General features: G+C 33.5%; 1 protein-coding gene across 7 annotated transcripts in view; it reads left to right on the top strand.

Moving 5' to 3' along the window:
* The window catches only part of LOC143195919 (uncharacterized), a 392362-nt gene extending 371628 nt beyond the window's left edge, over positions 1–20734 (top strand). For 4 of the 7 annotated variants that reach the window (XM_076403438.1, XM_076403441.1, XM_076403439.1 and 1 more), the window contains exons 7-19: positions 6446–6607; positions 9776–9832; positions 11783–11855; positions 11912–12075; positions 13303–13478; positions 13551–13721; positions 15329–15446; positions 15500–15674; positions 15733–15884; positions 15939–16296; positions 17800–18017; positions 18643–18853; positions 18908–20734. In XM_076403438.1, the coding sequence (XP_076259553.1) occupies positions 6446–6607; positions 9776–9832; positions 11783–11855; positions 11912–12075; positions 13303–13478; positions 13551–13721; positions 15329–15446; positions 15500–15674; positions 15733–15884; positions 15939–16296; positions 17800–18017; positions 18643–18853; positions 18908–19119 (2247 nt within the window). In that variant the 3' untranslated portion in view covers positions 19120–20734. Of the gene's footprint in view, positions 1–6445; positions 6608–9775; positions 9833–11782; positions 11856–11911; positions 12076–13302; positions 13479–13550; positions 13722–15328; positions 15447–15499; positions 15675–15732; positions 15885–15938; positions 16297–17799; positions 18022–18642; positions 18854–18907 lie in introns of all 7 variants that reach the window. The other 3 variants (XR_013005613.1, XR_013005612.1, XM_076403442.1) reach the window with 3 other exon arrangements.
* Positions 20735–25700: the final 4966 nt, after the last annotated feature.

Below are 25700 nucleotides of genomic sequence, written 5' to 3' on the forward strand. Positions count from 1 at the left end.
TTTTCTTAATTTGGCGTCGTATTTCTAATGGATAGAGGATCATAAATGTGAAAACTGTTCGCTATGAATGTGTTTTGAGTTTTGTTAATTGTAAAATACCACATTGCAATTGTCCTTCCTGAAGCATAGCTTATATTAAAACAGAAATATTTCAATTGCCTATTTTTGTATATTTTCATGTTTTCTACTACCTGTTTTATTTTTAAAAACAATCATTGTATCTCATCTAGAGATTTCCTCAAATTAAACAAGTAAAATAAAAAAAATACACTAATACAGCCTTAGGATTTTGAAGAAAATGTTATGCAATAATATAGATTGGTTAAGAGTCTCCATGTTCTACCGTTGTTAGCCAAATGACTTTTAGTTTTTCTAGTTTTACATCAGCTTCCGCATTTTTTCATCATTTTTTAACTAGTTCTCCTTGGTGACTCAACAATCTGCCTATTGGGCAATAAGTAATTCTTATGACACAGGGGGTGAACAAAATAATTTGAACATCTGACATATACACAATATTTGTTTGTTAGTAAGTTATTGAATCATGATTTTCTTTTAAGACAGCAATAATTCTTCGTCGAATAGATTCGCATAGTATCTGTATAGTTTCCAACGTAGTGTTGTCGCATTCTTGTACCATAACATCCACCAACAACTTCAATGATTGACAATGTTGGGGGTGGAAGCCTATTCCAAGACTGAACATTTCTGGCTGTGTGTGTTGGCGTATAGTCATCTTGTAATATTGCAGTTTTGTACTACGAACTCCATCATTGAGGATGTGAGGAAATATTCAGTCGCAGTAATCCGACTAATAATGTGAATGAGAGGACCCGCTGAATACACCAATATTTTCGCCCAAATAATAACGGAGTCTCCCCATGGTTGACTCTTGAAAGCGGGCAGTTCAGATCGTAGGCTTATTTTGGGGTTCTTCTGATATAAACGATGATTCATCCAACTAAACCACATCATGTCAGTCATCAAGTGTACAGGTTTTATGATCGTTGCACCACTTATTTCGCAGATTAACGTTGGCTTCCATTATATTCCATATGAGTTAGCCTTGTAGAACCCCTGCTGTTCTAGTATCTACGTTTTGCAAGTCAACAGACGCATGCCAACAATGTTTGAGTAAGAGGGATTAGAGATTCTCAATATATTATGTAAAATCTCGAAAAACTGTTGATGGTAGAAAACGTGTTTGTGCATGTAATATTCGAATTATTCTGGTATATAAAATAAAATATGCTTCTTCTGCAAAAAGAACAATAATTCTTGACTCTTGAAAGCGGGCAGTTCAGATCGTAGGCTTATTTTGGGGATCTTCTGATATAAACGATGATTCATCCAACCAAACCACATCATGTCAGTCATCAAGCGTACAGGTTTTATGATCGTTGCACCACTTATTTCGTAGATTAACGATGGCTTCCATTATATTCCATAACAGTTAGCCTTGTAGAACCCCTGCTGTTCTAGTATCTACGTTTTTCAAGTCAATAGACGCACGCCAACAATTTTTGAGTAAGAGGGATTAGAGATGCTCAAAATATTATGTAAAATCTCGAAAAACTGTTGATGATAGAAAACGTGTTTGTGCATGTAATATTCGAATTATTCTGGTATATAAAATAAAATACGCTTCTGCTGCAAAAAGAACAATAGTTCTTGGACAAAACTCTAATTAAATTCAGTGGGGTAGCCGCAAGGTGGTTGAATGTATGTTCGCCTAAATTTTATTTTAAGTATAACAATTATGTCGGCGTTATATCAAAGCGCGGAACCGTCCGCATATGTTCGATGCGAACCCGGGACGCGAACAAAACGCTTTCAAACCTGGCGCATGCAAAAATAATAATAATAAAAAAAGAGAGGCGAGAGGGCCGCGGTAATATTTTTCTAATTTTCCGCATTTTTCCACAATTATTTCGCTACGTGTTTTCCGTGTCGCGGGCGTACGCTGGTCGAATTGGCCGACCGTGGCTTTAACATGTTCATGCATGCGGTAAAAAACTGGCTTAAAGCGAAACAATTACGTCGACAGAGGTTAATTTGAATAAACAGTCCCGGATACAACGTTCCTTTTTTTCCGGAATATCCCGATGACTTCATTTGATTTTTTTGCAGAGACATTTAGCTTAGGTTAACTTAAAAAATCGATTTTTTTTTCATGTTTTCAAAATTTAGCCCTTTAAGAATATGCTCTTAAGTGGGTGAAATTTAAATAATTTTTGGAAATATACCGGTTTTAGTTACGCGGTATTTAGAAGCTACTTTCCTTGCCCGGGTTGACATGATATCTCGAGCTCTACTGAGCCGAATTACATTTTTTCACATTTTTCTATCGTATTCTTCTATCTATTGGTAAAAATGCGAATTATTGATTTAAACAACTGATGCTTAACTAAGTACGTTTACATAACCATAACCCATTGAAGATGTACATATTACGCATAAATATTTCTATAAATCGCGTTTAAAACTAATTTCCGTTAGTGACGAAACATGCCCTTCTCACTTATACCTTCACCATTGATCAAACATCCAATTTAGCATAAATTTTGATATACTTATGAAGGAATTTTGGTTTTAACTAGAAATATAAAAAACAAAAACAACTATAAAAAATGTTAAGTCTCCAGATGGACTCAAAATTTATATTTCATGAAGAATGAGGCCAAAAAATTTATGCAGCTTAAATTATTTAATTGCAAAAATATAATATTGATATAATTATGAAACTTTCGAAATAATAGCAAAAATTATTCTACTACATTATTAAGCAGCCAATTTTACATTACTGTTGATATTTTCATCAATATATCTTCGTTTAAACTACAGTACAGTACATTTTTCCTGAGTATATATATGGAAAAATCATCAAGAAATCTTAGGTCATTAAATTAATCGAAAACTTCATATTACACGAATAATGCGAGGAAAAATATTTAGAAACTGTCAGTTTTTGTATAAGGTGTATAATTTTGGAGATATGACCAATAATGGAGAATAATATTTTTTTGTATAGAACATATTTTTGATATAATTCTGAGACTTTTGAAGTTATACCAAAAATTATACTATTACATTATTAAACAGTCCATTTTACAGAAGTATTGAGGTTTTCATCAATATATCTTCGTTTAAACTAGAGTTATAATGAAAAATCTGAAAATTACCAAAGCTCGCAATTTTTACTGACATGGAAAAATCGTCAAAAAATCTTAGGTTACTAAATTGATCGAAAACTTCATATTACATGAATAATATAAAGAAAAAAATGTGGAAACTGTCAATTTTTGTATAAAGTTTATAATTTTGGAGGTATGAGCAATAGTGCAGATTATTTTTAATTATATTGCAGAATAAAATTTTTTTGCAAAAAACATATTTTTGATATAATTCTGAAACGTTTGAAGTTATACCAAAAATTATCCTACTATCTCATTAAGTAGCTAATTTTACCCAAGTATTAAAATTTTAATTAATATATCTTGGCTTAAAATGATGTTATAACAAAAGTCTGATAATGGCAAAAAATCGCGATTTTTCCTGAGTATATATATGGAAAAATGCCCAAAAATATTTAGGTCACCAAATGGACTAAAAATGTCACATTTTATAAATATTGCGGTAAAAAAATCGAAAACATTATTATTTTTTATGTAGGGTGAATAGATTTTTACTTATAAGGAAAAGTTGACTTTTGAATATTTTCAAAAATTCATAAATTGTCTGAGAGGTGGGCAAGATGTATAGAATCAAATATTTCAAATTTTTTTTTGAAAATTATGTTTTTTGTTTCGAAAAATATGGTAATGACTTTCCTGACTACGGTAGCTATTAACACCAATATCAGCAGCGCGAACAGAACAGTGCCAATGATGAACTGTTGCGAAAAAGCCAACGAGAGCGAGTAAAAACTGAAATAAAGCTATCCTTGGGACTGAAAATGTGCGACTACGCGTTGTCAAAGGTGTAGAAATACATTATTGTAATCAGAATGGAAGTTTTTGCATACAATACACTTACCAGATTAAGCACCTTCAGACTATCGTTTGTTTATTTATGGTATATATGTTTCCATAAGTTTGAGATAGGGGGAACTTAGAGAGTAGACAGTGAGTTGACTTCAGTTTTACACTACATTGCAATTTAATAGCAACTTTCAACAGAAAAAGAACATTATAAGTATTTTAATTTATCATAGTTACTTTGCCATCGTAACAGTCATATCTACGTTATCCGTCATTATGAAACGAATTTATTATCTAAATAACCTATGTTTGAAGTTTTGTCTTGGGTCAAAGTCTTGAAGCGCCGAAGCATTGCTAGATTTAGTTAGAATCTAATAAGAAAATTCGATTAAAAATGATGATATTTTATAATTAAAGATATAAAGAATCATTACTTAAACTTTAATGCATAATATAACACAAAAGTTCCGGGCCTAACACATAGATGGCACCAATTTTATTGCTCTCGACTCGTTTTCAGTTAGTTCTCGCCTTCAAAAGAAAGCTGTTAAAATTTCGTGATATTCTACTCATAAGTTTGTAATAACTTACAAACTTGCTAAAGTTACAGTACTTTTGTTATTTTTAAAACAATGGATGAAAAACAATTTCGTGTTTTAACTTTACACTGATTCTTGATGAGAAAAATACCTTTCAAGTGAAGCAATAGCTTGAAAAGTATTATAAATTCTCCACTCCATCAGAAACATAAGCAAAATCATTGAAAAATCTTCGGCCTACCATAGTAAAAAATTTTTTTTTGCCAAAATTATTTTTTTATTCAACATAATTCCCTTCAAGGCTGATACGCTGATTATAGCGACCCTCCAATTTTGCTTCAAAATAGACCTCAGTTTCAGCGATTACCTCTTCATTCGTCAAAAATTTCTTCCCAGCGAGCATTCTTTTGACATCTGAGAAAAGGAAATAGTCGCTTGGGCCAGATCTGGAGAATATGGTGGATGAGGAAGCAAATCCAAGCCCAATTCATCGATTTTTGCCATCGTTTTCACTGACTTGTGACACGGTGTACTGTCTTGATGAAGCAGCAGTTTCTTTTGCTTCAAATGCTGTCGTTTTTCGGCGATTTCGTCCTTCAAACGGTCCAATAACGCTCTGTAATAGTCGCTGTTCATGGTCCTTTCTTTTTCAAGGTAGTCAATGAAAATTATTACATGCGCATCCCAAAATACAGACAGAGTTGATATCTTTAAAGTGTCTGCAATTTCATTCAATTTCAATTTACGTTCATTCAAAATCATTTTGTGGTTTTTTTAATGCTTTCGTCGGTAACAATCTCTTTTGGGCGTCCACTGCGTTCACCGTCTTCGGTGCTCATTTCACCACATCTAAATTAGCATACCAATCCTTGATGGTTGATTTTCCTGGGGCAGTGTCTGGAAACTCGCCAAGTTTTTGCTTCAACTGCATTTTTTCCCTTCAAAAAGCAATATTTTATCAACACACGAAATTCCTTTTTACCTTTTTTTACAATAACAATAGTTGCTTCACTCAAAATAGTATAATTCACAAACTTGATCCGACAGCTGTCAAATTTATACACGCATCTTTTGAGGATTAGGGCTAACTAAAAAACATATGGATTTAATTCTAGTAGCGCCATCTATGTGACAGGCCGGGGACTTTTCAATTGATCTATTATAGACCGATGATGCAAAACGCAGAGGACGTCCAAATGAGGTGGTAACACCAGAAGACACAAAAATATCCACAAAATCGTTTTGAATGATCGAAAAGTGAAGTTGCGTGAGTTAGTTAACATTGTAAAGATATCAAAAGAACGTGTTGGCTTTATATTGCATTAGCATTTGAGTGTGAGAAAGCTCTATTCAAAGTGCCGCGTTTGCTCACTGTTGGCCAAAAACAAAAACGTGTTCATAATTCCGAGTAATATTTGACCATGTTTAAAAGTAAAAAACCGGAATTTCTGTCTCGATGTGCGACAATGGATGAAACATGGATCCATCAACTGGTGACACGCTTATTTTAGGCAAAAGAGGAATCGTTCTACAAAAGTGGTATTGAAATGTTAGACCGGCGCTGGAATGATTGTGTGGCTTTTGATGTTAATACATAAAACCAATTTCGAATATAAAACGCACTTTCTTTGTTACGCCCAGGACATTTCAGCCCATGTGTTATTTTGTGTTATACATTGTATTATATATTATATTAGCTAATATAAAATATAATGTGTAATACTGAAAATATAATATAAAATGCATCTAAATTATATTTTCATTATAGTAAATACGAAGCGTTATGGGACGCTCCGAAAGTTATTGAATTTCGATCAAATATAGCTTAGAAAGAGGAAAAAACGGCGACGAAAGTATTGAAACATAAAGTCCGTCATAAAGAAAAGTAAAAGACGTCAAAACTAAAAGTTTGAAATGTTGTTGCAGGTCGATACGCCTGACAGCGTGTTGCAGTCGGGTTTGGGGTTAACGGACCTCGGACAACACGCGGTCCTTCGATCCATGGTGGATCCTCTGGATTACGACCGGCTGCGCCATCTGCAGATGAACGGCGGAACCCCCAATTCATTCGAAGAGACAATCTACAAGGTAACTTCCTACTTTTTTTTGTTTTTGATACATTTCGTAAGTTAAATTGATATATGAATAATTTTTTTATTAATATATTTTTACTACTTGTTGAAACTTACAATTTTTCTCTAGAGTAACTAAAAAACTAGGTAATTATCTAATAATATAAAATAAAACAAAAGTTAGTAGTACGTTTCAGTGTTTTTGCCATTTAGTATACTAGTACTGCACTACAAAACTACTCAAAATCACACGGTTTGGTTCTCTTTAGTCTGCATCCTAGTTCAGTATTGTCCAAGTTCTCAGTCTAAATAATTGTTTCTATATAAAACTAGATTTTCTTTCAAATAATCACTTAATTTTTTGTATTTTAATTCGAGTTTTTCCTTTTTCGATATGCCCTTTCCAACGAAGTTTTGCATCAAGATTCATGTCATTGTTACTCGATTAAGTAATATGCTTTTGTTTCTTACATCGTTGAATAAGTTTATTTTTTTAACCTTGAATACACTAGCTGAGAAGTGGGATTTTAAGATATTAAGTAGTAATGCTTCTGTACTATTTTATGTTTTGCATTAATCCCTTATGACAGACTTTATCAAAGTCTTGAACTATATACAAGAATATAGCTGAGAAAACTTTTTTCCTCGTAGACTTTTACAATAATGTCTGTGATTCTGTATACCTGGTCAACTGAATTTTTCTCCATAAAACCAAATTGATGTGAAGGTATCGAAGTAATTATAATACTTCAGGAAAAAATCTAATCAAACTGTTTCAATATCTAGCTTATTTGCAAGATTTAGCTGAGAAAAACATTTAGGCTTAAACGAACTTAGGCCGAGTCTGTTGAGTTAGTTGCGATCTGATACCTGCAGCTATATGGCTTAACCCTTTAATATGGCTCGGTGGAGAATGGAGGTAAAGTGAAATGAAACTGTGGGGTTTATATTATGTGACCGTTGTTTATCGACAATATAAAAATATGGAAAATACTAGATAATAGGAATGGCTGCAGTGTTACCTGAAGACGAGGCTTGGGCAGTCGATGGTGCCATGTCTGAACTGAACGATGGTCAGTGACTGAAACTTCCCCAAAGTATCCTTCAATAATATCCCAGATAAAGATCTTGGGGTTGCCAGATATTTCTTAACGTTTACTAGTCTGCCCCGCCCGTGTTCAACATCTGGGATAATATTTCTGGGTATTTTGTAGGCCGTTATTTTAACATGTAAAATTCTACATGCCTCAAGGTCGCTACAAATAGTCTAGACTAGAATCTACACTAGAATACCCGAAATAAACCAATTGGAGCAAAGCCAGAAATGTTTCCAACAAAAGTTTTTTTGGTCCTAAAAGGCCCTCGAGGCCAATGGATGTCTCCATCTCGCTCTTTCTTTACCTTAAGGAGATCTAGTCTAGAAATGTGAACAAAATTCGATATTTTTTTAAACTTATCTATTTTCGGAGATAAAATTTCGAACATTTTGTTAGAAGCAGGAGCGTTTTGACTGGGTATGACATTTGCGATTAATCTACAAAATCAGCAAATTGGTACTGCGGAATTACTGTGGTCTGTTGGAAAATTTAGAGTCTCGCATAAAGGATCATTGTCAACACATCACACTATTTCGGCTGAGGTTTCACAGGTTTGTGCCTTGAGACCATTCCTGTACCTGCTCTACACTACTGATATCCCAACAAAAAAGAAACTATACTTGGAAAATTTGCCGACCACCCAGTTATTATAGCAAAAGAAATTGTTTGCCTAAGGCTATGGAAAAAGTACAAATAGCAGTCAACAAGTTCTACAATTAGAGACTGAAAAATACAGCTTAATAGCTCTAAATCTATCCATGTTAATTTTGCGTTGCAGCGAAATAACAAAAACCTAACAGGTCAATTGAAAGGCCTCTGACCTGACACATAGATAGCGCTACTAGAATTCAATCCATGTTGACAACTGGCGGATTATTAGTTTGTGAATTATAGCATTTTGAGTGAAGCAACTTTTGTTATTGTGAAAAAAATGGATAGAAAGGAATTTGGCGTGTTGATAAAATATTGCTTTTTGAAGGCAAGAAATACAGTTTAAGCAAAAACTTGGCTTGATGCCGAGTTTCCGGACACTGCCCCAGGAAAATCAACCATCGAGGATTGGTATGCTAAGTTCAGACGTGGTGAAATGAGCACCGAAGACGGTGAACGCAGTGGACGTCCAAAAGAGGTTGTTACCGACGAAAACATTAAAATAATCAACAAAATGATTTTGAATACCCATAAATTGAAATTGAATGAAATAGCAGACACTCTAAAGATATCAACTGAATATGTACATCATATCATTCACGAATATTTGGGTATGAGAAAGCTCTGTGCAAAGTGGGTGCTGCGCGAGCTCACTTTTGACCAAAAACAACGACGAGTTGGTGATTCGGAGCAGTGTTTGAAGATGATCAAGCGTAATAAACTCGAGTTTTTGCGTCGATATGTGACAATGGATGGAACCTGGCTGCACCATTTTACCCCAAAGTCCAATCGACAGTTATCCGAGTGGACTTCACACGATGAATCCGCTCTAAAGCGTGGGAAAACGCAGCAGTCGGCTGGCAAGTTTATGGCGTGTGTATTTTGGGATGCGCATGGAATAATTTTCATTGACTACCTCGAAAAAGGAAGGACCGTCAACAGCGACTACTACATAGCATTACTGGACCGTTTGAAGGACAAAATACCGGGTCACTAACACAGTAAAATTCTGACAAATTCCCTTAAGAGAATATGCTCGAAGGGTTAAGCTTCGATGTTTTCACATATCTACGCTAGAATATCCCCTGAGAAAAACAAATTTGAACTAATAACATTATCAAAACGTTAACCCGAATGACATCACAGCACCTCCAGAAAAGTTTCCAACAAAACTTTTAACAAATTACAATCGTGTCTCTTGAAAGCGAAAAAAAACCGAAAACAAAAGAGAGAGAGGATGAGATAGAAGAGGGGAAAAAAATAAAACAAACTCGACACCGAAAAAGAAACTCCTAATATAACCAAACCCTCCTACGGGCAATTAAATTTCCCGGCGGCGTCCGCCCTTTCCCCAGGGACGCGGGCCAGAAATTTTTCCTGATAAATGTTGTTTGTGTCGGCCATTACTAACGTTTTTCCGTCTCGATTTTTTCCAGCTCAAGGTCCAGGAGGCGCTCCGCAAACGGGAGAAGTTCACCAAGGAACACGAAGAGGTAAGGATACGGTTTTGATGGGAGTGAAGCGCGGCTGCGGTCGGAAATGAGGGAGGGGTGGGGGGTCATGAGGGGGATAGGGTAGGGGAATGTTTTCGTACGACGGCAGACCATAAGTTAAATATACGGTCGGGGATACGGAGGATGAATAAATAAAACAATAAAAGATATAATAACAATAATAAGCGAAATAAGTTTTTCTCCGTAAATAATCTCGTAAGCCCTTTTTTCCTTTTCTGTGTTTCGTAAATATGTACAGGGTGTTTCTATTTTAAGGTTTTCAATTTCCTATTGTAAAATCACAATCCAAAATTGCCTGCTTAGTTGGTCTTCCTGCTGATATGTGCTTAGTAAGTATATACAGGGTGATTCCTTTTTATAATTTTGTTATATTAAGACTGAAAATCCAAAATTTGTGAAAAATATACCTGTATTTTGTTAACTAATCTTATTCTATTATTATGTAGTATATTTTACCTATTATTAGGAGTATTGGAAAAGATATTTTGTTGCTTTAGTATGGTGGAAAACCATACGTTATATATATGGTGAGTGGTTCCATTAAAATCCAAAATTGTCGGCTTGGTTGGACACTTTCTTCTCCTGTGTTACTGATCCCAGATACTTGAGTTCCTGCACTTACTTGAGATTTACAATAGCAAACGATCGATAAATTATCCAAAGCCATATGGCTCTCGCATACGCCTTCTTCAACTATTGACTAATTCAGGAGATATTCTTCTTTAACATAATCATTTCCGGAAAGAAAGCGACCGAATTAAGTTTGTTGATTTTCGATAAGTTTGCAGTTTGTAATATTAGCAGTAAACGAATAATATTACTTTTATTTTCTGTATTATATTCAACGATATTCTGTGAACTGTTACCCATCAAACGCACCATAGTACAGCTTCACTGAATAGGTATTACTAAAGATATGCGACTTTGTTTAGTACTTTAGCTTTAGTCAATTTAATACTAAGAAGGATTATACCCAACATTAATGTTGTATGCCTGTCATGTATACTATTTTCCCCATATATAAATAAAAAAAATCATTTTGGCAACATTGTGTTATGGTTTTGCGCGTAACGATAATTGTTGGCCATCTTGAACTACAGCCTAATAATTTAAGGTTATGTGATTGACACTTGTCATTTGTTAACACAAGAAAGGAGACTAATTTACCTTATTTATAATATAATTATCATATTATATTAATAAATTGGGCGAGATTTATGAAACTAGAAATAAATTAGAGGTAAGAAAAACCTCTCTATATTTATATATAAATAATTTCCATGAACCTTCCAATTTTTGTCTACCTCATCTTGTATTTTCCAAGAAAACGACCGTGCGAAACAACGGACCCATTATTGCTGAGAAAAATCCGTCATAATTAAAACAAATAGCATTTTCTATGATAATTTTAAGGTAGTTTCTGGCGAGACCCCTGCCGCATTCGATATTAAACGGTATATTTACGGCCCCGAAGTGGAATATCTTAGCCAGAGCCACTAATGGGCGAGGTAAATTTTTATGGAGATGGAAACTAGCGTTGCCGAAAGGCCGTAAAAGGCGAGGAACCGCGAAATTTTATTCAAACAAAACGAATTGTTATTTATAGGGGCGGGAATAATTGCAACTGTCTTGTTTGCCTCGTAAATTCTTCCAGTTCTCTTTTTTTACCGTACTTTATTTTCTTCAGTCAGTTCGTTTGGAAAACGAGGTCATTTATAGAGTTCATTCGATTGATGGCATTAAGGAATTAAAGTTTCTTTTGTTACCCCTATTATTTGTGTCAAAGATTTATATAAACATAAACATAAAAATCATCCTAATAATTATTTAAAAAATGGTGAACGCGCAAGGTTATATTTTAGGATATTCCATAATATATTATCCAAAATATTAAGTATTTTATGTTATTCACATTCGTTTCTATTCTAGATCCTCAGAGATATAAAACAAGGACTCCTTCAGTTGGGTAAGGAAGGTATACGGGGTCCTCTTTCGACGGCTGGTACGTACATTAGTCTGTAATATATATCGGCAATCTTCTAATTTTTCACAATTTAGACGATACCTACATGTATGACGATGATGTTAGAATGTTAGCTCCTTCTTGCATACCGCATCATCCACATGATCCACGCCTAGGTCATTGGTACGATGAACCACCATACGAAAGTGATCCAGAAGATTTTTTGATGGGTGGAGGGGGGCCACAAGCGACCATTCAGGTAAATATCATAGAGTAATAGAGAGAAAAGTCAATGGGGGTCTCTGGAGGAACGGTTTGCTTTGCCCAAGATTCAAATGGGGTTATATCGGCCATTCAAGTAATTTAATTCGTTAATTTAAATCAATTTAAATCTCCATTATAGGCACCTGTAAGTTGGTACGTGGCAGCTCTGACGTCACGTGTAGTTGACCAATAAAATTTAAATAAAAAACATTTTAATTTGTGATAAAAGTAAATAACTGAAAATAATAATAACTGAAAGCAAACTATGAGTCTTTCCCTATTAAAATTCTGTTTACCTGTTTTATCCAAAAGTATACAGCGCACCTTATTATTATTAATATTCTATCTGGAAGATCATTATATAGTGTAGAATTAAAAGGTTTTAAATTTACATGTTTTAAAGGCCATTTGACAAAATATATAATATATATACATTATCGACGTGGCAATATCGTGGAATAAAATAAAAGAGATAGCTCAAAGACCTACTGACAGTATAATAAAACAATTTTCTGGGGCATGAGATATTGCAATGCCTCGTTTGTTCGTATAGGAACATCTGGAGTTGAAAGTATAGAGTCAAGTTGCAATTTCTCAACTCTTGCTAGTACATCCCCCGTTAGTATTGAATGTATTGATGATGAGCACTTTAGATGATTTCTCAAACACACTAGCTGAAGGATCTATATTCCTAAATCCAAGAGCTCTAATAGATACAAAAAAATTTCAAGCTATTTTGGTTAAGTAGTCTTAAGGCAGTATGTTGATTCGGATAATTACACAATTTTTTTTCTATAATGCAATGAGTGGGTTCGAGGTAGTTATTAAATTTTTAATTGATGGCACAAAATTCTTAATGTATTGAACTTCGGTTAATACTCTCTTAAAAGGTTTGCATTCAGTAGCTAGTATTTCAGTGGTTGTTGAACTATCAAATAATTGACCCAAAAATAAAAGTATCGCCGTTTGTATGTATAGCTTCTTTTGGAAGGGGATTAATTTCTAAAATTCAAAAATAAATATTTGATATTTTATGTGATTATTAATATGAATAAACTTAAAAAAAACGTGCTATAACGATCACAAATGTCTTTGATACTTTCCTATAAAGTTAAATCTCTATTTTTCTGTGGGTAAATGTACAAAGCCATAATACTCTTTCATGATGATTAATTCATCTTTATTAGCATTAGCCAGTTGTTTAATAATTTTTGTCGTTTAGAATGGGAGAGTTTGCTTCACACTGAACGTTCGAGCAGATCAAAGAACTGCAGAAGGAGTTATTTCCCTACCTACAGCCGGCGACATCTCTTTACCTACAGTCCATTATCAGACTCCTAGAAGGGGATTGATACTGCCAAGAGAAGCAGGATATCCACCAACAATAATTCCGTTAAGGTGATTTTATAAAGTTTTTCCCCAGCCTTCTAAAAAGTTCGAATTTGAATTCTATGTTAATTAAATTTCTAGGTCTTCCAGAGAAAGAGAATGTGGAGATTATGCTAGTTCAGACGTCCAGAGTATGAGTTCGAGACTTTCGACGCTATCAATGGATACCAGCAAATCGGAGTTACTTGAAATGACTAGCATGATATCACAGTGTTACACTCAACTCGATAATAATAAAGCTCGACAATTCAGGTAAATTTTAATCAAATATCAGTGATATCAACTCACCAATATTATTAATAATATCGCCAAGAGTTGGGGAACATGTAGAATTTTTCTTAAATAAATTATATATTATTTCTTATTAATACTTTTCCCGTGGATCAACTAGTAAATAAAATTTAAATCAGTAAAAAGCTTAAAACAGGTACCCTTTGGTCTGCAAATGTTTTGTTTGTCGAGTAGTTGAAGGGCCTCAGTGTTTTTGCAAAGGTGCAACATAACTATACATGTTTCCTGGTGGTACTTTTGATCTCGTTTTTAGCTGTAGAGATTCCCAGATCTTGATACAAGTTCACACGCAATGTAGAACTTTAGTTAGGTAGTACCTGAAATATTTGAATAATTATGATATTGGTATCCTTGGCACTTGATAGTATACAAAAATTTTATTATATATTGACATTTCAAAGTTTTACAGCTTCTCTTTTTCCTAAATATTTGGTACTTTTACGTCTTTTAACCATTTATTGGTGAAATTAACACATGGTCTGAAAAATTCCGAGCCATAGATCCCGATAACACAGAGATGGCGCTAGTTTTATTACTTTCGCCGCTTTTTCAGTTAGTACAAACCTTCAAAAGAACGCTGTTAAAATCTCATGATATTCTCTGAAGTTGCGTGAGTTAGCTAACATAAAGGTAGAAAAGAACGTGTCGGTTTTATATTGTATGAGCATTTGACAATGAGAATGCTCTGTTCTAAGTTGGTGCCGCGTGTGCTCATTGTTGACCAAAAGTAAAAGCGCGTTGATGATTCCGAGCAGTGTTTAGCCATGTTTAAACGTAACAGTAAAAAAATCGTTATTTGAGTGGACAACAACTGGTGACAACCCTACTAATCGTTGTACAAAAGTGGTATTGACATGCTAGAGCGGTACTGAAACGATAGTGTGGCTCTTGATGGAGATTTCAATTTTGAACAAAAAAAAGACGCGTTTTCTTTGTTGCTCTCGGGGCTTTTCAGTCCATGTGTTAATGAGAACAGATATGAGCTTATTAAATTTTATTCCACATTAGGCCTCATCAAATTTTTAACAGCTAGCTGCTTAAAATGTCTTTATTTAACTAAGCTCAGGACGCTAGCTTGAGCCACTCTTGCTCCTATTTCGCTTAACTCGCTAACTGAATTAAGAATTGTCTACTCGACATAAACATTGTGTTCAACTTCTCCAAAGATTATTCTATTATTCTATAAAACTAACTAACTGCGAATTGATACTGATAGTCTGATGTAGGGGTGTCGGCCACCGAGAAAAATTCGATATTAAAAAAAATATATCGATATATCGGAGAATATCGATATCTTTTTGCTATATATATTGATATTTTTAATAAACCATCACAACTAAGTACCGGAATATACTAAACCTTTAAAACCAAGTACTAAAATGCACTAAAAATTTAAAATTAAGCACCAATTTAAAAGGTTTTTTAAAAATAATTAAGTATATCCATATATAAGGCCAAAAATATCGATATTATTTACGAAAAATATCGATATATCGATATTTCTTCGGTATCCTCAATCTGGTGGTAAGTTTTATTTATGAATTAAAGTGGATAATTATTGTCAACAGGAGAACCCATAACTACCCCAGAAGCGAAGATGGATTATCTCCCGGACAAAGCTCTGATTACGAAGACCAGGAAGAATTCAGTAATTGCAGTCAGCAGCAAGTCGCTACTGTGCATGTAGTAAGAACATTTTTCCCTTTAATGATTCCACTGACTTATACTATATTTTCTAGTCAAGCGACGGTAGAACTGGCGTGTCTGGTTTAGTAGGAAAGGTAAGAGGTCTTCGGGAAGACGTGCAAAGAAAAATCTCCAGGCTGAAAGGAGACGATCAACGAGCAAATCACGAACAAACGATGGCGTTTTCCGCCAGCTCCGTGGAGAGTTTGCCAAGCGGGTCAGGATCCAGTAAGTTCGACATTTCGCCTGCGATGAGCTGACTGTAAACTGACTTCATGGTTCTTAGGTACGCAAGCTTTGGTGAGAGCTGGTAGTAATCACAGTTCGATATCGACCGAAGAGGTTGACGCTAGTCCTACCGATCAAATTGTAGGTCGTGCAAGAGCCGTTGTTGACCAAATGCCGAGTCCATATGATAAAGAAGCGTTAAAATTTAAGGTATGCAGCTTCCTATTAAAAAAAAAACAGGAAACAGTTTTATTTTAATTTCAGGCTGGTGATATAATAGAGATAGTGTCTATGAACGCGAATGGGCAGTGGCGCGGACTATGTCAAGGTAAAAAGGGTACTTTCAAATTCAAGAACGTCGAGTTGCTATCTGAGCGTCCAGCAAAATCCAAAAGAGAACCTAAGTGGCAGAGGAACATTAAGGGTCATCCGATGTCCGTTGAGGACCTTCTACACAAAATAGGATTACCAGAATACATTTCTGTTTTCATTCTAAACGGTTACGAAGACTTAGAACTGTTTAAGGAAATCGAACCGTCCGATATGGACTACTTAGGAATCATCAATGCCGATCATCGAGCCAAAATACTGACAGCTGTGCAGTTGATTCACGAGCTGGACTGTGAGTAACAATCTGCGTGTATTGTTATATTAGTGGACAGTACTAAAAGCATCGAAATGAAGAAAACAAACGAAATGAATGTATGTACTTCAGCGTCACAAATCAATATAACCATAGAACAAACAGATTTAGAATGAGATCTTCCCTGTATAAAGTTGTAGTCAAGTTTTGTTGGCCTAAATTACCTGCGGGCGGGTTTATTTATTACAGGGATAAATTAAAAATATAATATTAATAAAATATTTTATTTTATATATAGAGCATTTTCAAAATATACATCAAAAATAATAAGTTATTTTCTAATTGTACATTGTTATTGCCTTAAATGTTATAAACTAGCGACCCGCCCCGGCTTCGCACGGGTGCAATGCTGATACTAAATTAAATACACTACAAAAAAAATATGAACGTTGTATATAAAAACATAGCAGCCCGCTCCGACTTTGCACGGGCATAAAATATATATGCCTATGTCACTCAATGAAAACATGATTAAAATCGATCCAGTATTTTTGGTTCATTCATTACTGCCCTTGGCCTGCACGCATTAAATTTGGAGTAAAACAATTCCTCCTCCCCTATACTTACTATGAAGATTTCCTGCTATCTTTGGAATATCTAAATTCATACAATTTTTATTACATTACACATTTTTAAACGCAAATTTTAAATTTGTAATATCTCCGAAAATATTTGTTTAATTTACATGCTGTAAGGAACCATATTGATCTATATTAATTGCACACTGTATTTAAGGTACTTAATTCGATAAGGATTAATGCCGTATTGCTTAAAATAGCTTCGTAAATAAGCCATTTTCTCACGTAAAAAGTAAACAATAAAAATGGTTAATGTGGGTTATCCCTAAAAGATAAACATATACCATCGCGGACTTTTTTGTAGACCTTTTTATGGTGTACAATATTGTAGTACATTAATTTGACTACTAACTCGTAGGGTTAGGCAGCGTTTTTGCTAATTGCTAAATAAGCCTAAAAAAATAGGTTAATTTACGACATCACGTTAGAAACCTCTAAAATTAGCAATGTTGCCTTAGTATATTATGCATGTATTATACATATAAACCTTCCTCTTGAATCACTCTATCTATTGAAAAAAACCGCATCAAAATCCGTTGCGTAGTTTTAAAGATTTAAGCGCACATAGGGATATAGGGACAGAAAAGGCGACTTTGTTTTATACTATGTACTGATATAAAAATTATTTATCCATACTTTAAAATAAATTATTTGAAATTACTTCTCTTTATTATATATTTTTAAAGGTACTTAATTGGACACTATCCATATTATATGTACCCATGCAAATTTTTCATATATACTATTTTTTAGGCAAGCAAAACATAATAATGTAACCACCATCAGTATTATTTAAAGAAATTGCTATTGATTAGTGCTGTCCATATATAACAGGTTCTTTCATAGTTTATTCTAATATATCCTCTATATACAGTGTTTATGACATTTATAATCATTATTACAGCTGGTAGTGAGGGTGATATAGCTGGCTCAAGCAGCGAAAACGACGATCAACGACAACATCGAACTAATTTCGGAAGGCGACACTTTCCACGTGATTCTGGATGCTATGATGCTCACAAGCGATCTCACCTGTCCCCCCAGTCAGATACCAGCGACCACATGGACAAGAACAATTTGGATTCCGTTGTTGAGCAATGCAACAACGAAATCTTAGCAAGGGTAGGTACGTTCGAAAAATCCTAGGTCATTTTACATACCATAAAACTAGGTTTTGGGCTATTAACTCAATTAAATAAGTTTAAACTAACATATTAAGTATTAAGGATGAAGCAGACAACGAAAAAAGTGAATTTCTGAAATAAAAGACCTTTCAATGTTTTGCTCATTAAATGATTAGTTAGTACAGCACTTATTCCTATAATTCACGGGTACATAATGTTGTCAGTTTGTCAGATAAGTTCTTTATACACAACCTTTCATGTACTAGATGCCCTAAGCAATTGCTTAATTTGCTTATAGGCTAACTTAACACTGTAATTGAGAGATTTCAGATAGATGTTACTTGATTTGATTAAATTGACACTGTTATAAAGTATTAATAAAATTAATTATTTTAAAACGGTGATATAAACAAATATAAATGCAATCCGACAACATTAAGAGCTCAGAATGTAGATTTTTAAAATATGTTGGTGGTTGCGCCTTCACCACCTGACATACCTCTTTATTCTATTGTTTGCTTCGCATCAAATATACTCCACAACATCTTTCTTTTCTATTCTGTCATCTTTTATCATCATTTATTGATTTTGGTTATACGAAGTTAATGAATTGTTTATTCTAGGTTCGCCAGTCTCAGAAAAACCATATAAATACCAAAGAGGAACTCACTTACGAACTGAACATTCCACCCCTGACCCTCGAAAGAAAAACCAAGGACTCCTATGTCACCATGCACGGTCAAACCTCTCTGGTGGATCCATGTAAACGTAATGTATTAAATAAGAAGAAAATTATGGATGATTTTTGCGAGGCTGACCAGAAATTCTCTTCTGGTAAATTTAATATTCGGTTTTTTAACAATACCCTGATTGTTGTGTGCCTTACAGTAAAATTTGTGGTTGGCTCTGAACTGTCCGAGCAAGGATCTCTTAATATTCTGGGGAAGAGTTGCCTGAGCGAAAAATCCAGCGACAGCGGCGTTAGTAGCAGTTCATTATCATCTACATTAAAGGAGAGAGATATACGACCCATCGGTCTTCAGCATCTAGATAGAAGCAATATTAGTGCCAATATTACGTCCAGTACTGCCAATAAATGAAAAATTATTGGGATTTAGGGAATTTTACAGACTATGAGTGTGATTCAAAAGATTTTACTGCTTCCATAGTTAAAACACCAATATTTTTATAAAATCTATCTTTTTTCGATCTCTTGATAATCATTCCATTTCATTCGCCGAATATCAAAAGTAAAAGAAGCAGTAAAATTCGAACAATACACGCATGTGAAAAAATCAAAGCAATTCTAAAGTATATTGAATAAATTTAAATAAATGTTTTAAAACTATTGGTGATAGAAACTGAGATATAAAAGAATATATGCTAAGAATCTACTTCATGTAAATTCATATCGTAATAAATTTCAAAGAACAAAATTTCAAAATGTAATTTGACGGGTGGAATTAATAATTTAAAGATACAATACTAGAAAATATGTTACAATAGGAGAATTCATATAAAACCAATTTTTTATTTTTTTTTACCACTAATATATAACATTCAATACTTACCTTACCTTATAGACATATTGATATATTTAATAAGTCATACTCGGTCATCTTTAACAAACATTTTACTAACTTAACAAATAAAAACAGAATACAAAACAATTTTTTATTAGTATATTTTTTTATTGACTTAACCACAGTTTTTTTAAACAGGGCGTATAATATGTTGCCTACATTCAAGGAAATTTGTTTTAATCCAGTTAGTTGTTTTCATAAACTATAAACGGGACGTAGTTGTTAGTGGCAAAAATTAATTAAACATAACCCCATTAAGCTAGATTAAAATAATTAAATTAAGTTAAAACTATGGACCTTATGTGTTTGTGCTAATTCGGTTCCTTTTAACTATTTCGTTTAAAATAAATTCTGGTTGTTTGTTAATGTGACAGAACCGGTTTAAATAAAGGTACAGTAAAATCTATTATATTTTATATTATTTATAATACATTGAATTTAATAAACGGAGTATATAATTTAAAATAATTATTTTGCTACATACGTTTTGGTATGTTTTGTTTTAAATGATTCATTAATTCTGCCCGTCAAACATTCATTGTCATATAACGGATAGATTGATTATCTATGTTGTGTTTCTGTAGATTAGGTGTACATAATATTGTATATTGTAAAAAATCTATTTATTACTCTTTACCCTAGTATGTTGGGTTTTTTCTATCAGATTAAATAACTTTTAGTTAATTTCAGTTTAACAAATTCATGTGCGGTATTAAAAGTCCGGCCTTTCAGATCTAACCGTTCTAATCTAAGAAACGATATTATTTCTATAATTTTTTGAAATCATCGTTAGTTAAATTTAATGACTGAAGGGACTAGATTTTTTGAAAATATTTACCTTGGTTGTATGTCTACCTTAATTTTAAGCTGTTTTAAATCAGTCAAAACTAACACTCGAATACATTACTATATTAGTATGTTATTACATTCGATTTTTTGTATTATTTCTTTCTTCATTCTTATGTATAGTTTTTAAATATTTTTTATGGTATTTTGATATCTTGAACGCTTGTTATACTACTGTATCGAATATCCAATGAATGAAATCAATATTGAATATTATAAATATATATTAGGAAAAATGCTGAATGTCGAAAAATAGAAAATTTATTAAATAACCTCTAAAATCAAATTGTGTGTTTGTTTGCACCTTTATTTGAAGCCACCATACCTTTAGCATTTTAAATTATATTTGAATAATGAAAATGTCATTTTGACATGTTGTTTATGTCATAATTGAAGTGTGTTTCCTTTATGTAATTATTTCATTTTGTATATTTGTAATTTTCTAGGAACATATTGGTTTTACAGAATGAAATTTAGCATGCATTATTTTTGTTCGTAAAGAAGCTTCTAAAATTACCATCATTTTTTCAAATCTCTTGACTTGTTAATAGCCCTTTTTCTGTTTCATTTATTTTACATTTAACATGAGTAATGAACCCTATAATCGACCAATTATTAAATTACTCTATCTACAATTTTTTGTATGCGATATTGCTTTACAATATAGACAAAGACTCGTTATTTTGTTGTTATGGTTGGCTTTTTCCTACATTTTGAATATCATAATTTAAAGGAGTTGGGATTTTGAATTCAGGTGTGAGGTTCAGCCCAGGGCTTTTGTGATTAATGTTGATAATATTCTAATGGAATAATATAAATAATATATATTAAAATATGTTAAATTGTTTTATAAATAGAGTTAAAATTTGGGATTAGATTTTCATAGCTTTCATAATATAACACTTTAGGCAACCCTACATACTGGAAATATGATTATATCGATTGTAAAGCTGTAATAATTATATAATATTAGTAAAGAAATTATCAACACCTAGTAAACTGTATTTTCACATTGACGTTGGGTTATTTGGATATGGATGGAATTGATTTATAACTTATGATTCCATATTTTATTTACAGTTATCTATATCAGCATTTTGATCGATTAAATGTTACAAACATTTGAAAAGATTGCTACTAACAATGGGACTACGCGACACCATTCTCCAATGATGATTATGTAGTAGAGAATTGAGTTATTTTTCTTTGAAATAGTAACAGAGTAACTCTATGAAATAGTGTAAATCAGATGTTTTGACTATGTTTTATTGATTATTTACCATTGCTACAGATATCTGCAAAATAGGCTAAAATATGTAAGAAAATTTGTTAGGGTTTCGTATGGGGTTATTGGGGTAGATGTCAGATGGATAATTAAAAATATATATAATACCTCAAATTACTTATGTTATTTTATGGTATTTAGTGAAAAAAAAACGTTAATTTAAGGAACATAATAAGTATCAATTGTTACAGTTGAAGTTTGGTTTTATTTTGGATTACGCTTTTCAAATTTTAATTTCATTAATGATTGTAAAATATTAGTAATTGTAATCATATTGTGATGAATTGTATATGCTACATCAACTTCTTCTATAAATTCTTAAAATAGATATGTGGTTGGTTACTTTACTTTACTTGAAACAGTGACAACATTTGGGTTTATAATTTAATATAAAAATATGTAAGTATTGTTGGAAATGTTTGAAAGTTCTGTCTATATATATGTACATATACCAGGCTGTAAAAACTTCGAATGTTGTATGCTTTATATTAGATTATATTAAATATAATTTCCCACATTATTTGGTAACTGAAAAAAGAACAACATTATTGGGAAGTCATATATACAATAAACAAAACAAATGAGGCTTATCCTCAATTTTGATCAACTGTGTTGTTTACTTTGATATTATGTTTATAGTACATTTTAGACATAATTAACAATAATTAAAATAGTATATACTTATATCAGAATGGTTTTTACATCAATAAAGTACCGACGTTCAACTGTTATCGGCTAGTTCTCTAATCACATTTCACTAACTTTTTTCTACCTTTTAAGGAAAATACACAACCTGCTTGAATCTTTTACCGAAAAAAATACTGTTAATTTACTTCAAAAATATATTTAATTTAACGGAAAAAATGTCCCACTGGTTCACCATTCACGTAGTTTTTTAAAACAGATGACCGGATAGTCAGGGCTGTATTACATAACATTATTACATTTGAGTCGACTTCGTTGGCGCAGTGGTCAAGGCGACAGGACGGTACTCCTACTGTTGCGATTGTCGCGGGTTCGAACCCTGCTGGGGCATATATTCGAATATTTTTATGTTTGTGATTGTTGTAATTGTAAATGTCTTTATATTGAATATTGGAAAATCTGACAAGGAATAACCATCCCAGACGCGCCAGTAACCAGGCTTGGTATAACCGGTTGTCTTTTGGGATGGTCTCTGGCCAGTCAGTAAGCTTAATTCCGAAGACCCTGGTTCGGAGCCTACGTTAAACTGGTTCAGTGCAGATAAACCCTTGTTGGTAGAAGGGACTTTAAAATATTTTTGAAAATACATTAGAGAGCCTCACACCATTCATTTATATCACAACACAAAATTATTAAAATAGTGGATATATTCAACAGCAATACAACTATATCACTCGCATATTGGGAGCCTTTTGGCGAGAATTTTAATTACATTATTTTCAACGTCAATTTTTTTTGCAGAAATAATTTTTATACCGGTAAAGTAAATTCTATCAAATTGTTCTTCAACATACGTTTAACAGTGTAATCTCGGTCTTTCGAATTTTTCGTTATCCCCCGTCTTTAAATTCATAAACTCGAGAGAGAAGCATTTCCTGAACTACTGAACAATCAAAATGATGGACAGGCACGTACAATGACACACAATGATTTTAAGCCAGATGTATAGATACATAAAGAATGAAACGAAACAACAGCTAAGGGAGCGGATAAGGCAAAAGGAACACGATGTACCTTTCTAATTTCGTTTTTCATTCCCGTTTCTCCTTAATGTAGGGCCGTTTTTTCTCCGAGCAAATGTGATAACGCGCAGCGACCGTTACGTGTAATGAAATTATAACGAAAAAAAAACCGACGGAAAAGTTAAGAGCCCCCTTTAATTTTCGTAGACGGGGCAGGACACCATTTCCGCCACGATTTATTTAATTGGACGGTCCTTCATCGCGACTATTCCGTTTATAAATTGAGGGACATCAAAAACAAACACGTTTTTATTGTTTTAAGAAGGTTTAGTTACAGTTTAGCAACTCTGTTTCTTTAAGTATTATCATAAACATTGAAAGCTCTAGGATGACTATACTGCTTATTCTTCTAAAGCTGTTTTTAAGAACTAGTCCGTTTTTATCGAAACATCCATGGTCTCCAAATTGTAATGGTATACAGCTGAGCAACTGAGCTATTGCAACCCGCCTTTGGTGGCCTTATAACCTGAACTACAAGCTTCGGCACAAATTTCAATAAACTAGGATAATTTACAGAAACTTCAGTCGGCCTTTGGTGACCGTACACCATAAACTACGATACTTGAATGTTTCTTTCTTGGAATAGTTTAGGCCTAGTGGTCCTTGAGCACCTTCAACCTATCTTTTGTGACCTTACAGCTTTAGCTGCGATATTTTTGTCCGAACTGTAACTAAACTGTGGCAAAGAGTATTACTCCGTGTAGCTCCAGAATTATTGCAACGTCAACCTGTCTTATTATCCTTTTGTTCTTGATGTCAGGACCGCATCAGTCGTTATATGTTATATATCAAAATTTAGATCGTTTAACATATGAGATACATAGGTCGATAGAGATATGAGATCTTTTTTGAATTCCATTAATGCTCCTATGTCATAATGCTGCTGCTGAGTCCCATTACAACTTCATAGCTTTCAGTTAGTTAAGCCCATTGAGTCCTATTGTTTTATTATAACATTTGGAGCCTTTCAAATACAATTCGTTGGTGGTAGCTTCTTCTTTCTTGCCTATGTTTACAGATGTTTGGTTTATAGTGTGGGCATAGACCATTTTTTTACGAACTTGACTGGAAATTTTTGTTGCTTCTATCCAGGTTTTGTTTCTTGGATTTTTATTTTGGTCTAAGAAATGTTTTGGCAATCACTCATTCCTTATATCTTTCTACGATTGTTGTAGTTTCTGTTGGTTTTCTGTAGTCTTTAGTAAGGCATTTTCTTGATCATTTTACTCACTTGGTTCCCTGTTGTAAAATTCCTGGGTACGATAATGTAGCTGGTTATTATTATATTGCTATTTATACACTGCTTAAAGTTGTTGTCTTGAATACTATAATTCAATTTAATGTCTTTTTTAATACTACATTAAAATTTGTACTACTCTAGTCTAGAAAAAAGCGATCTTCTTCATATTTTCAAAGCTTAATCTATAAAATATAGGTGTTTTAGTGACGCGGCATCTAAAAACGAAAGTTTAAATGCAGTTTATCAGTTAAATGCTTATTACCACTAATGACGACTTTTGCAGGCTGATTTACATGCTCTAACGTATCAGACAGCATTGTATCTTTTTTGAATTTGAATAAAATGAGAAGGAAAATATTGTCTGGTATTAAAACGAATTTACAAATTTCAATAGGCATACATTATACATCCTGATGACGTGAGTCGACTACTATTTTAGATATACTGTATAATGGATGCTGTTCATATTATTTTGTCTATCCTTTGTGTATAACGAGAAAACGTAATTCTTCGCCGACTTAAGAGGCGAGAAAATAAACTCGGATTCAACTTGTCAGACACACGGAGCCAGCGCCGTATTTTTGCCCGAAGCGCATTATCATGCCGTCCCAGTGGATAAAGGAGGCGACTTCTTCCGGTAAATAAACTTCCAATCGGTCCGTGGGTTTCTTTAAATATGCAGCGATAATTTCGCAACGATCTCGGACCAATGGCGCGGAAACTCCGAATCAATTTTCCGAGTTAGTTTTGCTAAAAATCGGAAAAATCCGGCACGGATATAAAAAAGGGGACGCGCGACAGCGCACCGGGACAAAAAACCGAACGGGAAGGAACCCGAAAAAAAAGGGTGGGGGGGGAGCACTTTAAAGCTTTGACGATGCGAGACGGCGGTGTCCTTTTTTTAATTTAACGTTGTGGATGTTTCTTTGATAGTTTTCTATCCGGTTCCTCTTATCTTTGATGTTTCCTTTTCCGAACGGCACATAAAGTGTAAGATTGT

Source organism: Rhynchophorus ferrugineus, unplaced genomic scaffold (genome assembly GCF_030347505.1).
Source record: "Rhynchophorus ferrugineus isolate W39M unplaced genomic scaffold, kcgeb_rfMv2 rfM4, whole genome shotgun sequence".
NCBI classification, from domain to species: Eukaryota; Metazoa; Arthropoda; class Insecta; order Coleoptera; family Curculionidae; genus Rhynchophorus; species Rhynchophorus ferrugineus.